The 16,361-nt window shown below is 41.3% G+C and overlaps 1 protein-coding gene across 6 annotated transcripts in view; it reads left to right on the top strand.

Annotated features, from left to right (window-relative positions):
- The window catches only part of mctp1a (multiple C2 domains, transmembrane 1a), a 126,205-nt gene that overhangs the window by 34,629 nt on the left and 75,215 nt on the right, over positions 1-16,361 (top strand). For all 6 annotated transcript variants that reach the window (XM_068703074.1, XM_068703072.1, XM_068703073.1 and 3 more), the window contains exon 2: positions 5,470-5,590. In XM_068703074.1, the coding sequence (XP_068559175.1) occupies positions 5,470-5,590 (121 nt within the window). The remainder of the gene's footprint in view (positions 1-5,469; positions 5,591-16,361) is intronic.

Raw genomic sequence — 16,361 nt, 5'->3', positions numbered from 1 at the left:
TGCCTGACGTGATGTGCATGGGTTGATCTGGTCCAACCTTACGGACAGTACTTGATATGACACTTAAAAGCAAACTAACAATCACTTGCAATTTAAAGACATCGAGTTATTCCTCTGAAGTTGTTCGACCCACAGAAAGATAACGGTAAATGAAAAGACCTAAAGATGACAGGATTCTCGGACTTAAAAGTGGATGGTCAAAGCAGGTAGAGACAAAAAATAGGTTTTATGTTTGGTAGCAGGAAGTGGCACCTCAACAGAAAGAGAACCGTCACACAGCCTTGTTAATGAGCAAAGCGAGGGACAGGTTATTGTTATGCAAGGAGCTGCAGAGCCTGGAAATGACCTGCCATCTCTTTGAGAAATGAGTGTCTGGCTCCACACAGAGCCCAGGGCTAAATACAGGCTTCCTCCTCCATAAAGACACCACTGTCATGACATATAATCCAGGAGAAGAAATATGACTCTGGTTAATAACCCAAAAAGAAAGTTTACTCAGCAGCTGTTACTTATCTGTTTGCCCTTTTTCAATTTTAAATGTGAACTTTCAGAAAAATCTCCCAGTGGACCAGTTCTCTTCTTTCAAGCAGCAGTCGAGCTTTAACTGCAGGGCTCTGCTCGAAGAAAAGCTTAAACAATGATCAGCGCAGTCATAAGCCTTCTTTCCCAATGCAAAACCCCACTAACATCTGGCTTTTTCTCTTCAGTGTGTCACAGCCCGGCTCATAGACTGAAACAAGAACAGGGAGATAACGAGCTAGCGGCCAAAAAGAAACAATTTATTTGTCTCGCCAAACACAGGTAACACAATGTTCCCAGCAGATTACGCCACGACAGCACCAACGGTCATTAGCCCGTCAACAATGATCTTCCTTCCAACCCCTCGCTGCCAACTGAACAGGGTATTTGTAAGGCCCCCAGCCACACCGGCACAGGTGCTGCTCATCCGGCTGACGACCCTCCAATCACCACCTGCAACACAGGAAACACAACGCGGGCACCCAGTGCATGATAGGAGGAGGGTCGTCACAAGTGTGAAAAGTTACAATTGGCATTCATTACTCTGCAGTAGTCACAGGTATTTATGGGCTCCAGCCCCTTTTCCAGCACACCAGTAATTGTACCTGTTGATTGTGGTTAAAAAAAACCTCATCAAAACCGTCTTCTTATTAATCATATTTGTCTTTCCATTTGAATTGAAAGTGACTGATGTACAGACATAAACAAATATGTTTTCACTGTTTACTAACCCTAGTAAAAAACAGACTGTGGTCTATTGGCAATGGGAAAGGAATCTATTGCCTATTTTTAGCTTATTCCCCCCCCATGTTTAAAACTGCATATACACGCTTATTTCCAGTAACTATGTTTATTGTTGTGATAATAAATTACATTCAGAAGTTTCTTTTCAATGTTATCCCATTTTATCACTACCCCAGTTTTCTTTGTGGGGTTAGCTTTAAACCTTTCACTACTGGCTACTTTCACCCAGAGCTTGAGGATCATTTTTGTCAGGGAGTGCAGAGTTCTGGGTCATGTGGTGGTTGTGAGTACATCCTCGGTGAAGAGCCACTAGTGCCGGCCGACACTTGGTGCTGAAAAAAGATGGAACATTTTAAAGCTGCCAGATGACCAACTTAGTCTTCTGACAATTGCCACACTTTTCCTTTTTGTGAGTTTTGACATACAGATATCAATTCAATTGAACCCAAAATACATCCAAAGGTCATGGATTCACTTTCAGTTTGCTGCACAAATGTGTCAGTGAAAAGATGTCAGTGCTGTAAAATTCATCAGCTAAACACCGAAAGTTTTCTCTTACGACCAGATGAATGTTTTTACTACTAAAACTGTTGCTCTGCTCAAGCTGTGGCATTGTGTGTGGGGTCTATGTGAGTTGTAATGTACAGCTCGACTTTAATTAAAGTTGAATGGAACGGAGTCAATAGAAGCGAGGCGGTTTGACTAAGTAGTTTTTATGGCTTCATAACGTGTCCCGGAGACTGGTGTAGTATATCCAGATAATCTACTCCTGAATCTTTTACAGCCCTTCCTCTCGGACTGTTGGCAGCAGATTGTTTCTGGCTGGAGTCTGCTGGTGTGGAATATCTTATTGAATATTTACTCTCATCCTTTTAAGTGTGATGCATCATCTGTCTTAGTTATTGATGAAGGACCAGCTTTCCGCTCTCTGATTCATCGTGTGTATGAATATGTATGCATGTGAATCACGTATGTATGTGAACGGCCCCCTGGTGATGATGGAAGGATGCAATGTCTCCATCAATATTTTCAATGCGTTCCTGAGCTCCCGTTTCAAAGTAGTATTCAGTTAATGGAAAAGGACATTTATATTGATTGATGTTTTAATGGGTTCAGTTGGGATTCAGTCAGAAGTGTTTTCTGTGAAATGCCGAAGGCTTGTGTCCAAATACAAAGAGCACTTTCCAGCGTAGTTCTCCAGGGATTGTTTAATGTAAATCTTAAGTGCTCTGATGGTTGACTCTCACTGGGTTGGTGCCATGCAACTGTAATGGAACTCCTTTCTTTCCTGTATTTACATCGTGCTGCTGAATGGTATTTAATCGCAGAGACTGTGCTATATTTTTCTATTAGATGAGGCTGATTTTATCTTTAGTATGCACATCTTAAATGAGAATAAATAATAATCTTTGTGCTCAGAAAGCTTGAATACAATCTCGTAACCTTGCTTTTTGGGTATATGTCATCTGTGTGTCACAGCCGAATACTTAAATTGCAAATACACTGTGTGTGTCTGTGCTTCTCTGTCCTGTGCTTCATCTCAGTCTGTTGATCTGTAAGGTCACGCAGAATGTTTAGTGCCCTCTGGGACGGGAGAGGGACCAAAAATTAGGTTGTGGTAGCAATTGTTTAGTTCTCTGTCAGCTTCGAGGAATCACATGGGGAAACACAGAGCAGGTGGAGTGGGATGGACCTTGGGCTGCCCTTTCTTTCCTGTGTGTGTGTGTGTGTGTGTGTGTGTGGCTCCCTCATTGAGGCCTCAGTCTATAGAGGAAAGGGCTGAGGTCTACTGTCTGGATTCAGGGGACACAGTGGATACGAATCCTCTGGGCAGAGTGTGTCCCAAAGGATGGACCAGGGTGATGGTCATTATGTTTCTGTCAATACTAGCTTTAACTTGTTTATACTCTAGTGGCTCTAAAAGATGTAGCCTACCAATATTGTACTTTGCTGCTGTTTGTTGTATAGGCCAACTGGTGACGCCCTTCTTACCCGTGAGTTTGGATATGCAATGTAAAGTAACCGTAGTCTTTAACGGCTGGCTTCATTCTTTCTTTACATGGTTTCAACAGTTGTTACTGGGCAGCCTGTTTGTTTGTTTTTAGCAAAGATTTCATTGATCCTTCCATTCGTACTGTCGCTCACTCAAAGAGCTTGCACTATCTGCAAATCTATTTCAAATCTTGTGCTCCCTATAACGTTATAACGCACATCTGTGGGTATATGAGCTTGTGTGTCTGTAAGTAGTACTACACACAATAAATACATGAAGATGTCATACATGTGCAACAGAGGAGAAGAAACATGAGCACTGGCGTTTTTCTGTAGGCACAGTGTGTCCAGGGATTACCCTCTTTTTCCTAATCGCTGTGGGTTATGATGTGACCCGACTCGACATTGTGTCACCGTTTTTTTGTTGCGTTCGTAGACAAATGGTCAGATTTCAGCAACTGTTGTCCAATCCTATTGGTTGTATCCACTCACAGCTCAATTACAGTGACTTAAATTCACTGTTGACCTTAGGTTTAACCTATCGGAACACACAGCTTTAACTCTGTCCGTCCCTGAATGTTCACATTGAATTTCTCCACATATTTGTTGAGCTGAACAGATTACACTTTTTTGTGTGGATATTTAAAATTTTTTCCTTTCCCCCCAAAAGAAACACTTACACCCCCCCCCCCCCTCCCTCCCTCTGGTGTTTTGCTTGTTTGAGCAAGTGCTGTGAAGCTGAAATTGTTTTGCTTTGACTTTTCCATGGAGATTTGGAAGCTCCAGGCTCCACATTCATCACCTAACTGCTGTGGTTTGAAAGGCTGCTGTGTGTCGTCTGTGCTACTCTCCACACATATACATTTTAATGTCCATAATCATAGGTTTGATGAATTATTAACGTGGAAACGGCGGTAATAATACCATTTGGCAGGTGTCAATGGGCTTCCAGTGCTGAAATACTGTTGCCTCAACTACAAACAGTAGTAGTAGTAATGGTAGTAGTAGTAGTATTTTAAGGCCATTTTCTATATTGATGCAACGGTTTCCTACAATCTTTGCTACAAATGTGGGCTTGTTTCAGGTAGTTTGTCTCAAATGATAGTTAAGAATAACATTCATTATGAATGATCATATTAGGAGTTCCTGAGGGGAGCCCAAGATAACTGTTATAATACGTTGGGACTACAAGTATAGACTCACTATTAGTAACCGGTAGCCTCAGTGTAGGGCTGTCCCTAAAGAGTGGAAGAACAGAACACCATCATGCTGCACATAGAAATGCAGACTGGGTTGAGTTATCTCTCCTTCACTGTTATTACAGGGATTTCCATTGACAATAGTCCACGGTCAGCTTATGTTTAACGGCAGTCAGACATTATTCTGGAGGGTTGTTGATAACAATTGCATGAAATGCTAGGACGGCATTATGAGTAAGAGTGCATTTTAATGAGTTATTGGGTCTAATGCGTCTTCTTTCTCCTTTTTTTTTCATTTGCATTCTGACCCTGATAGCTTTTTAGTGAGAGGTGCTCTCATGCTACAGTAGCCTTGGTAGTCTGCTAGTAGCCTCTCAGCGGCCCACTAGCATTTTTCTGATCGTATATAGTTATTCTTAGCCTCATCTCAGAGTACCATAGCTATAGACATGACAGGACTGCCCACACACGGGTTGAGAGAGAGAGAGAATTGAGGGGCAAAGAATGAAAATAAGATGAGATGGAGAAAGAAAGTAAGCTGTAGTGAATCTCAGCGCATAGCCTGGTTATTCATGTGGCTTGCTAATGGGCCCTCGAGCTCCAAGGGAAACCACGATAAGAGCCATTGGGGGCTTCCTGTCAAAGTGGAGTGCAGCACTGACCTCAGGGCTGCAATGTGACATGCAAAGCCACAGAGATGAGCCTGACACTCAGAAGCTTCCCAAGAAGGCGGCATGCTAGCTATGAGTACACGTTTTATGTGATGTATTGACTTTCCAAAGCTTGAGGATTTCTTTCTTTCGACCCTTTCAGTCTCTTTGATATTTTTAATCTACTCTGTGGTTTAGTTTGTGTTCATATTTTCTACACGGATGTCTCCCTGACGTATGTACTGTAAGTCTCCTCTCCTTTCCTCAAACAGAAGTTTCTTTTTCTTATTTAAAGTCAAAATGCAGGAGTAAGTTTGACAGCACTGGTAAACCTGTATGACTAGTATAACGTCTTCTCTCTACAGGGCATCAACATAGTGGGACCCAGTAATGCAGAGCCCCCACCTCAGCCTCCCAGTCCAGCCATGTACCAGCTGGATATCATCCTGAAGAAAGGGAACAACCTGGCCATCCGAGATCGAACCGGTAGGAGCTCTGTTTATTCTTCCTGTTAGCTCAACAGCTTTGAGTTTTATGTGGGGAGACGGCGTGGACAGCTTTATTTAGCCGACCAAATTAAAGCAATTGCTTTGTCGCTGTCACAGGCGGTCCGGCACACAGGATGCTATCAACCTCAAAGAACTGAACTGTCTTATGCTATTGTATCCTATATTTGTCTTCTATCTTTAGGTGTCCACTCCTATCTTTATATAGGCCTCTTTTTGTCAATGTAATATTTCTTTTGGTACTACCCCTCCTTCTTTTCACCTCTCTTCTTTTGTTCTCACATTTCACTCCGCTTCTTCTCTCTGTCTCTCTCCCCATGTAGGGTTTTATTAGATCACACGTCTCGTCCTCACGGCTCACACTCACATTTTCAGTGCGTGAAGTGAGATGAAATCACGAGGAATGATGCGGCACATTTCCTGTGCATCTAGGCATGAAAAGAATTCAGCTGTGGCTTAAGCTACAACATTATCACACTCGGAGGCAATACTATGATCTCCTGGTTACTTTTGTATTGTATGACTAAATCATAGTGCGGGTCTTAACTTCTCTATCCCAGTGTTACTGGCAGTGTGATCAAGGCTTTTAGTGCAAGTAAAGACGATAGAGAATTGTACATTTTTCTATGCAGCCCATACTCTCTCACATGTTTCTGCATTTTGTGATAAATATTTGATTTAGTAGCTTTAAAGAACCAAAGTTAGAGACTCAAAAGAAGCATGAGTGGCACTTTGTGATGTTTGATGTTAGTCAGTGGAGCAGCAGCAGGCATGTTTCCGTAGTGCAATCTTGAGTCGTTCAATAAAATGCACATTTCTATTTCTCCCATTGTGGTAAGTAGTTTATCTACTCTTTGCACGGGTATGAAAGATATTAACTCAACCCCTCTGCTAAACAGGGTTTTCCCTCTTCTCTGGAGTGATTTTAGGTGCAGGACAGAAAGCTCTCATACTGTTAATAAACACTCAGTTATGTCTTGCATAGTGGAAAGGCCAGCCAGCAAAAACGGGCAACGCCAGAGATTCTCTTATAAACTCTCCCAGACAGCGGTTTGGATAGTGACGGATTTAGGGCTTTCATTAGTGGTTGTAGAAGTCACCATGACGATGGATCCAAATAAGCTGCCATGCTCCCTGCTGTACATTTTGCCCGACTACCTGTCTCCCCGGAATAATGAGCATTGATGCTCAGAGCTCACCTGTCCGGTCCCGAGTCCGTCAAGACGGCTCATTATAATGAGAGAGAAAGTGTAAAATATCAAGAAATATAGTGGATTGAATTTGATATGAGCAATAATGTTGTAATAACAAAAGTGTTGTAACGCATGTTGTTTTGTCACACAGTGTTCAGAAAAGACCTTTTCTGAAATGAATACAACAGTTTAAGTCTTTACATGTTGTACTATCAGGATATTCACGTGTTGCTGCTGTCGTACAGCAGGCGAAGAATAAATCTCAGAAGGATTGGTGGGATTTTCCATTAACCAACCGGTCGAGGCTCCCTTGTCAGTTGTTAAATAAAAGTAGCTTTCTGCGGGAAGCCGTTGTGGTTTCTATTGTTTCACCAAAATCCCTACATGAATTATAAATGACAGACGGTTTCCAGTTTTGTCTGCAAAGTATTTTAAGGAACTTTCTTTTCAGAAATGCTTATGCAATATGGAATTTTCAAATATTCTTATCCAGTGAACCTGGAAGTGAAACTAAATATAACTGTACTGAAGCCAAGTAAGACCTCAACATGCAGACTGACATGTTCATCACGTCATTAGAGTCACCTTAACTAGTGTGGCGTCAAGCCAGGTGGCTGATGTCTGATTTTCAGTTGTGCGGTATCACTGTGAAATATATTGCGTGCTGGGATTGCAGGTAGTCTGACACAGCAGCCCTGGTCCATGCATCATAGTGATGTATGAACCCAGGGGCAAGGTTGACTAGTCAGAAACAAAAGAGGGAGGGGGCCTCAGTGACGAGGCGCATCTGGTTCCACATAAGAGCTTTGCCTTCTTCCGATGATGTCCCTTTGTCTTAAAAGGAACATTTTTGTGCCTGCGCCAGTGAACAAGGGCAACTAGAAATGGACAGCTCTCACAGCCAATCGAAGGACCTGTTGCTATTACATAATTTCCTCAGTTTGAGGAGATACAAGTATGGAAATCCTGTAAGTGAATACAAATAATGTGCCTTTGAAGACTGAGAGAGAATCAGCAATGGCAGCAAAAAATTTGAAAACAATTGTCCAACCGCTTTTTAGCCCTTTATGGTCACTGTCTATTACCATAAAGCCTGAAGGTTTGTGCATGAAGTTTTTATGTACATGTAGTAGCTCACCTTATGATGATCTTATACTGTATTTCACCCTACTGTAGCTTTTACTGAGTGAGAACACTGATTGACACTTATTTCCGTAGTATTTAAACACGTTTTCTTTGAGTTCAAGGTGAAAGTCTTCTTGTGATTTGTTTACGTTATAGGTTGCACAGTATATGTTTATCTATATTCAGGACAGCCATTTACCATCTATTGTAGGCACCTTTTAATTCTCTGTTCTTCTTGTGGTGCTTGGAGGCTGGTTTTCCTCTCGCTGAGCCATCACAGTACACAGACTTCTGAGGGAGGATTTCCCTCATTCTCAGAAGATTGCTTAATGGGAGTAAGGAGGAGATATCCCTCACTTGTCTGGTGTTCAACACACAAGAGCTTTTTTGATACAACCACATAACTTGCTGGTTGTCATTAGTCTATCTATAGGCTGCACAAACCATTTCACCATTTGTTGCCAGGAGAACCAGCCAACACATGAAATGGTTTTAATATTATGACAAAATAAGAAAAATAAGCATTGTATATGGATGAATGAAGTAGATTAATGTATTTCACAGTTGTTTTAACAACTGGAACAACTTGTTCAGCATAAGCATTTACCCTGATGATGTGGTTTTCAAGTCTAATCCTGCCTTTGTTTGTATACACCTGCCTGTGATGATAATGTATTGAATTTAAACTGCAGGAAGAGGGACATCAAAAGGAGTGAATAAGAAGGTGCAGTAATGATAGCCACATGATGTCTTTTCTGGTTTATTGCTCCAGCCCAGCAAATTTTAACTGTCAAATAATCTTGCTTTGAATTTCTCTTTTACTTATCCTATGTTGTAAAGACCCCGTTGTGTCCCCATGGCCCTGACTTTGACCTAGCTGTCATATCTGAGCAGCCAATGGGACGTTTTGCAGCTTTAAAGGTGACCTCAGATAAAAGCAGACTGCCCTCTCTGTCTTTATTTCTACTTCCCTCTAGCTGAGGTACAAGAAGGTGAATCTTTTCCATCCCCTAAGGCATGATCACCTCACTTCCCATCTTACAAAACCTTGTGTGTGTGTGTGTGTGTGTGTGTGTGTGTGTGTGTGTGTGTGTGTGTGTGTGTGTGTGTGTGTGTGTGTGGCTCCCTCATTGAGGCCTCAGTCTATAGAGGAAAGGGCTGAGGTCTACTGTCTGGATTCAGGGGACCACTATTTTTCAGACCAAGTACAGGTACTTGCATACACTATTACAGTTCTAATGATGACTTTTAAAACATGTTTTATTCATCAGATGTTCCTTACTTTCTGAATGTAACAAAGTTAATATACAACATGATGTTATTGCTGACATTTTAGTATTCAACATTAATGTTAGCCCACCTTAAGTGTGCCTGAGCTGTTAACTATAAGGTTAACCCCTTCACTTTAGTCATCAGCTAGCTGATAAGCAAGACACAGGAACTTGTAGCATTTAATTACCGACAAAATAAACTGTACACACATTGCACTGCTGCTTTCACAGCTGTACTGTTACTGTGACTTCTCACTCACCATCACACACATGCTCTCTGTCTGTACACACATAGTACTTTGTCTTGCATTACACTGTTGGAAGTATGCCCGGCAAATACTCAGCTAAAACCTTGCAGCTAAACTAATTGATGCAGTGAGACTTATTGGGAAAGTGGCTGCATGTGTCCATGACGATGTATGCAACACTGTGGCTGCTACTGTAACTGTCCCGGACAGGTGAACTGGGATATGCCTGTTTTTTGCATACAATGTAAATGATGGATTTAACCTGTTTGTGCATTGGGCTATTGTTGCAGCGTGGCAGTTTATTAAATAAGCCCGAGGGTCCCCCATTTGGACGCAGAGTACATAAAAACTTAGAGAGTTTTGTGTTAAAAGTAACTGGCAGAGAACCCACGAAGAACGAATATAATGATGCTATAGTTCTGCAGAAACCTCAGCGTCCTGGGAACAACATGAACTCGGTCACTTCTACATGAGACAAACACATCTCCCATCAGCCAAGCAAACAAATAACAAAATATCATAAATCATACTCGATATGACTGGAAAAGACCGGAGAAAACAGCTGCTACACTCCGTTAGCAACGTGCTACCTACGAACATGCAGCATGAAAAAGCACGTCCGCTTGACGGAGATTACGGACATATCTTCCATTTCTCTCTCCGGTAAACCATCGCAGAGATATTCAGCTTCGAACACAAAAAGTCACACAGCTTTCATCGAATATTGTACTCACTTTTGGTCGAATCTCAGCGAAAAAATGAAATATCTCCGTACTTCCACTGCTTGGTATGTCCAGCTGCATGTGCTCCGTGTGAATCCGTTCGATTCGTGTCTCTCCGACACTCCTCGGCTTCTTGGGAGGGTTGGAAGCTCAGCAAATTAGATTTCAGATCTGCCATCAGATGGGACGTTTATCATTCCCATTGGCTAATAGTGCTGTCAATCATCTAGCTTTCAATTCCAGGCAATTCTATTGGCTCCTACGGTTCGAAGGAGGTCTCAATGGTGAACATCGGAGAAAGGGGGGCTGAGATACAGCCCTGAACAGAGAGAGTGGGCTGAATCTGAAGCAGTATGTGACCATAAACTAAACAACTAAAAAGGGCTTAGAAAGAGCTTAAAACACTCAAAAAAGGTCCAATCTTCTGTCTTTTGATTCATTGAACATCAGGAGTGATACATAGAAGTGATATAGAGTGTTTTTGAATTTAAAAATACTTTTTTATTCAAATATTGGAATATTTAATCAGTTTTTTAATTTTATATGCTCTATATTTTATAAATGTTTCACTGTATCTATGTATAACTGTGTATAGAGAGCCTTTATCAGTTGTTATAAGAGCTGGGAATATTTTAAATCTTGGATTTCCATAATTTCCAAAAACCAATATCCTGAAATTGCTGTTTTTCCAGGGCGAGTTTTTGAATTTTCCAAGTTGTACTGTGTTCCATCCTTATCTTATGTTAACCTGTAACATGTATACTGATATTTCCATGACTTTTCACATCTCAAAAATATATAAAAAAAATATATATATATTTTTTAAATTTAATTATACACTCAATTAGGCATTTCTTATCTTTATTCGAGCTGAGGCCTGCAAATAGGCCTCGTTTTTAAAAAGTTAACGTCAAGTAGTGGTATGCGAGTCCGAATAAGAGTACATGAGCACAATGTACCAATGTTGAAGGTACAGTGCTTGTACCCTACTAGCTGGAGCGACAAAGCATATGTACTATTTCAGGTCCATTCCTGTACCTTGATTTCTTATTGTGTAGACACTGGAAAGCTCGCAACTGTTGTGGGTGTATCCTATCATTAATTCTTGACCACAAGCTGCTGTCTACCATCCTCCGTTCAGATACATTTACCGTAGACACAGTATTCCAATCCCTGATGTGAAGGAAGCTCCTCACAATATATTTCTACAGACTTAATATTTAATAACATTTTGTGAATGGTTAAATTAAGTCTAAATGTAATTTCTGTATAACTACTGGTTGCACTAGCTATAATGGATTATGTGCAGCACTGTCCTGATTCCTAGTCCTTACCCATTGTTACTAGAGTGTGCTGGCACTTGTGTTTGTTAGACACTACACGTGTGCTGTGTGCGCGCATCTTTAAAGGACTAATATTAGTGTGGAGACCGATGAGTCTACAGCGAGCCTAATTATCTTGTCTGCCGCACAACAGTTCCTTAAGAAAGCAGTGAGAGAGCCGGAGCTTGACGCCACAGTTGGCATGTCGTCTCTTGTTTTATTTCAAGTCCCCTTCATTGCTTTCTCACCTCCTGATGCTATCCCCCCACATGCTGTCCAGTGTTCTGCTATATTTTTGTTTCTGCTCACTCAGCTCCGCTTGTATTATGCAAACGAACTTGCTGTTACGGTATCTCAAGCGTTGCATTTTAATTGCAGCAAGATCACGTCGCACATTAATGAAGGTTCATTTTGGGTTAATGTCAGCGGAGGACAGTGATGTAAACTCCAAAGCAGCGTAAAGCAGTGAGAGGCAGAGGCATCCACGTGTGTGGCTGTGTGCAATTTTAATGAGACAGGCTCTCAGTCCGTCTGCCAGCATCTCATGATGGAGTTTCTTGTCTTTGCAGCCTTTTACAGCCAATACATCCTCTTGAGCAGATTGCATTCTGGGTAATGGGAAACCCCAGAGCTGCAACCATCAGTCAGTCCTGACACTACGCATAGGCCAGCAGCTCCCACACTACGCACACACAGTGCCCACAATGTGAGCATGAGGCTGCTCCAGGGCTGCAGCTCAAGCATGACTCTGGGTTTTATGGGCGGCTCGACTACATTTTTCTCCTCTCCTGTTCTCACATCTCATGACAAGCATCAGTGAGCCTCTTTCGCGGTGGTGTCCTTAATAGCAGCCCTTTTGAGAGGCAATGTGCTGTAGGTCCTCCTTTATCAGTGAAGCAGTGAGCACCAAGAGGAAGGAAACTTTCAGAATGACCACTTGATTATAAGGTTAATAGGGAGGGGTTAATATGCTGCCACAATTATTACTTAAGGTGGAATTCAGTTTCCTCTTTTAAGTGATAATCAGAGTAATGTTTTTTTTCCTTCATCCTCAAAGCCGTGAGTTTATTTTTTTTTCATAAAGTATGATACTTATTTTTAGGACCTATCACACTGTCCTCAGTAGAAATGTAATTACCTGCTCATATATTATCAGTTAATAATTCAGGACCGTTTGTCTGCCCTGTACTGACACAGAAAGCTATTGATCATGAATGTGTAATGAGTAGCTACAGATTAATGATTAAAATGGGGAAGCTGAATAATGACTTGCTCCACACATCAGTTGAAGCCATTATAACGCAAAAGAGCTTTTTATTTTAGAAATGTTCAGCTAATCACAAGCCTGTGTAATCATTATCGTCTTTCCCCCTGCAGTCACTAACAAGCACCTTTCATAAGCTTATTAAAAGGCTTTGACCAGGATAGCTGTAAGTGGTGTAGAGTTTGAACATGACCTTATCTTCATATGTCATTTTAACTGCAGCTGTCTGCCCCCACACACTGTTTCAGACAAACAGGAGTCTCCTTTTGTTTCTCCAGAATTCTTTTATACAACGTCGAGACCTCACATCTGACATTACTGTCGAGTTGTCTTATCGCCCTGCTGCCTCTCAAAACAACAAACTAGCCGGGTGTTTGGCCTTGCATGTGTGTATTTCTTTGTGTGACTGAAAGTGCTAATGACCCAGTGCATCGATCCTTTGGACTTGTGTGCTTATGTATATGAGGAAGATAGTGATTTTGTAGTGAAAAGTGAGAGAGGAAGTGGTGGTGATTTTGTCAATGGAACGACCACCCCTCTGTGTGAGAGTGCATATGTTTTTCATAAGTCAATCCTCAGTTATTGCTCAGGGGTTTGTCTGGAGCATTTGGAGGCACACTTGCAAGCCTTTAGGTTGCTGCTTACTACCAGAACAGCACTGGCATTAAAATGAAAGCATTGGACTTTGATGAACTTTTCTGTAAGCTCAGCCTGCCCCTGTAATGACAAAATCCTATTATATTACACTATACTACACACTATGCTGCAGTACTACATTTGCCTGGTGCCTGTCATTTAAAAATGTCAAGTGGTATCTGATCATGTTACCTAATCTGTCTATTAGATTTTCTCTGCATACCAAAAACAACAAGCTGAGGCAGCCGTATAATTGTGCCACTAGTCGCTCGATCATTTTTGCCATATCAATGTTGAAAATCTTGTTTTTATTTTACCATGAGGCAATTTGTGCTTCCTGAAGAGTGAGCAGGCTGTTGGATGATAGATAAGAATATTTCAATGCCAAAACGTTCACTAAGTTTCTATGGCAGAAAATAATTCAATTAAGCTAGTGGGATGAGACTATAATGTAATTCACTTTTGACTGCTGGAGGGGATTGAAAGAGAAACAGTATGACGAGACGGGGAGAGAAAGAAAGTTATTAAAGAGGAAAGTAGAGAGCAGCAAAATAAGTTTGCAACAAATAGCAACAAAGCGCAAGCGATATATCTACCACAAAGTGTTTTTGAAGATCAAACCAAATTTGGCAAATAAATGCCCCTATTGGTTTGTATCAAGAAATCTACTGCAGACCAAAGCAAAACATTGTTAGAAAATAACTAAGCACAAAGAGTAGGGATGGCTTTACTCCCTTGAGTGTGAGGTGTGTGTGGATACACACTGCCTTCCATTGGTAAATGCTGGTATGTTATGAATGGGACAGAAGTGTCTGCACTCGCTTCTGTAATAAATGCTTCCAATGTGGGAATGCACAGATTTTTTGTCAGAATCAGCCAAGAATATTGCAATCTGTGCATCTCTACTGTTAGCTACTCTTTCGCTTGAATCAATGTCTTGGATTTTCAAGGTATGTTATCATGGGTGTCTGTCATGATGTTGTCATTGCTGTTACTTATTACCTTTTTGTTTGTCAAGTCATCGTGCAAAATCGAAACGCATTACAAGTTCAGGTGCCCGGTCCATAAAGCAAGCTAAGAAAAGAGGGGCTTAAAAGTCCAAAACCTGACTTGAATGAACCTAATAAATTAGGCGGGGCTAAAGTTGTTCCATAACGGTCGGTTCAAGTTCACGCTGTCATACTGATTCAGTTCAGGTCAGGTTTAAGTCGTCAACATACACGTGTGTGTGTGTGTGTGTGTGTGTGTGTGTGTGTGCGTGCGCACTCCTCCTGAGCAGCGGTCCACTCCAGATGATGTGGAACACTGTGATGGGCTTATTGAAATCCAATCAAATGAGTTTGTGCATTTGGGTGAAGTCGGATGACAGTAATCATAGATCTAGACATCTTAGAGAAGTAATGTCCTTTGGAATGTCCGGGGGGGATCTGAACAGGTTAAAATGTAATAAAATATGTTACAACTGTCACAAACTGGGCCAAACGACCATGACAAGAAAGGGAGATGCACACAACCAAGCAAATCAACTAATTATTTTTTTAATTAAGGCAACATAAGAGACAAACATAAACCAAAAGTAGCATGTGAAGTCAGTCATTTCAGCAGTGTAGGTGAGTGTGTGCGTGGAAAGTGTGTATGGAATGTTGTATAGTGTAGAAACGAACCATAATCTCAACCAAAAACCAAATGGGTGTCTCAGGAAGGAGAGAGGGACCGCTTTAATCACTTTAATCCAACAACTGGAGAGAGAAGTAGAATGCCATAATCAAGTAAGAAAGTGAGAGACTGGATTTATATGCGTGAAAGCAATATTTCTCTACTGATCTGTGCTATAAATGTAATTTCTGTATGATTCCAATAATTTCAAGCATTTTTATAATCAACATCGCTGAATTAGCGCATGTCCTGTTCAAACAGAGGAGACACGTGAGGTGAGGCAGCGACGAGCTGTGCCTCACCTCAGACTGTGAATCCCTCACAAACTGGTGAGCGCGTGCCTTTTGCTTTCTCATTGTTTGTCACCGCTGTAATATTTGTAGACACTTTTATTATATGTCCTTTCTTTACATAGAATAGGTAATGTATTTCACGTATGTGTAGAACATATTTAGTGTTGCTGATCTGACAGAAACCGCAGTGAAAAAGCACAGAGGGGCAAACAGTACCTGAAAAAATGTCTCAAAAAACAGGGAAATATGACCAAATCAACAGCAATTCAACGTCGGACAGGTAAAGTAACCTTTTATGTGTTTGTTGTTCTCTTTATACATCCGGGGTTGTTACACAGATTATCGCGGGACCTCACAATTTTCGCGGGTCGCGCCCATGAGCGCTCCGCTTCTGAAACGCTCCCGGTGGAATCAAATATGTACCTTACCTATGTGTGTGTAAATAATGCTGATATGAAAAACAACCAGTAGTCAATGTGCAAGCTGCCAATTGAATGGTGATTTAAGCTTCTCCATTGGGTTCATATATTTGTAAATCTGACTCGAGTCAGTGCCTCACCAGCCACGAACCTCACCGCACGTCACTTAAGTATGGGGTCAGATCAGTCTCAATAATTGCACAGAAAGACTCACAAATGCGCACAGAACAATTCACAAATATATTCGATTTACAAATGCGCACAGAAGGATTTACAAATAAATTTGACTCACAAATGCATGCAGAACAATTCACAAATACATTCCAATGCACACATAAATAAATTACGATTTATATAATGTAAAAAAAAATCACAAATATATTTATGCATTTGTATGTATTTGTGTGTGGATGTTTCTAGTTGTTTGTGGATTTGTATGCATTTGTTTGTGGATCGCTCCACATTTGTGTGTGGGTTTTTTGAGACTCCCCTGATGTGGCTGGATTCGCAAATGCGTTTATTTCAACATGGACCTATCTGTAGCCAATCGGATGTCAGCCTCATTTTCAACCAATCACATAAGCGCAGCTCCCCTCTCCCCT

Source organism: Cebidichthys violaceus, unplaced genomic scaffold, assembly GCF_023349555.1.
Source record: "Cebidichthys violaceus isolate CVI_PGR_0920_01 unplaced genomic scaffold, fCebVio1.0.p SCAF_9, whole genome shotgun sequence".
Classification (NCBI taxonomy): Eukaryota; Metazoa; Chordata; class Actinopteri; order Perciformes; family Stichaeidae; genus Cebidichthys; species Cebidichthys violaceus.
The sequence above is the reverse complement of the archived record's forward strand: the minus strand, read 5'-3'. Positions and strand labels throughout refer to the sequence as shown.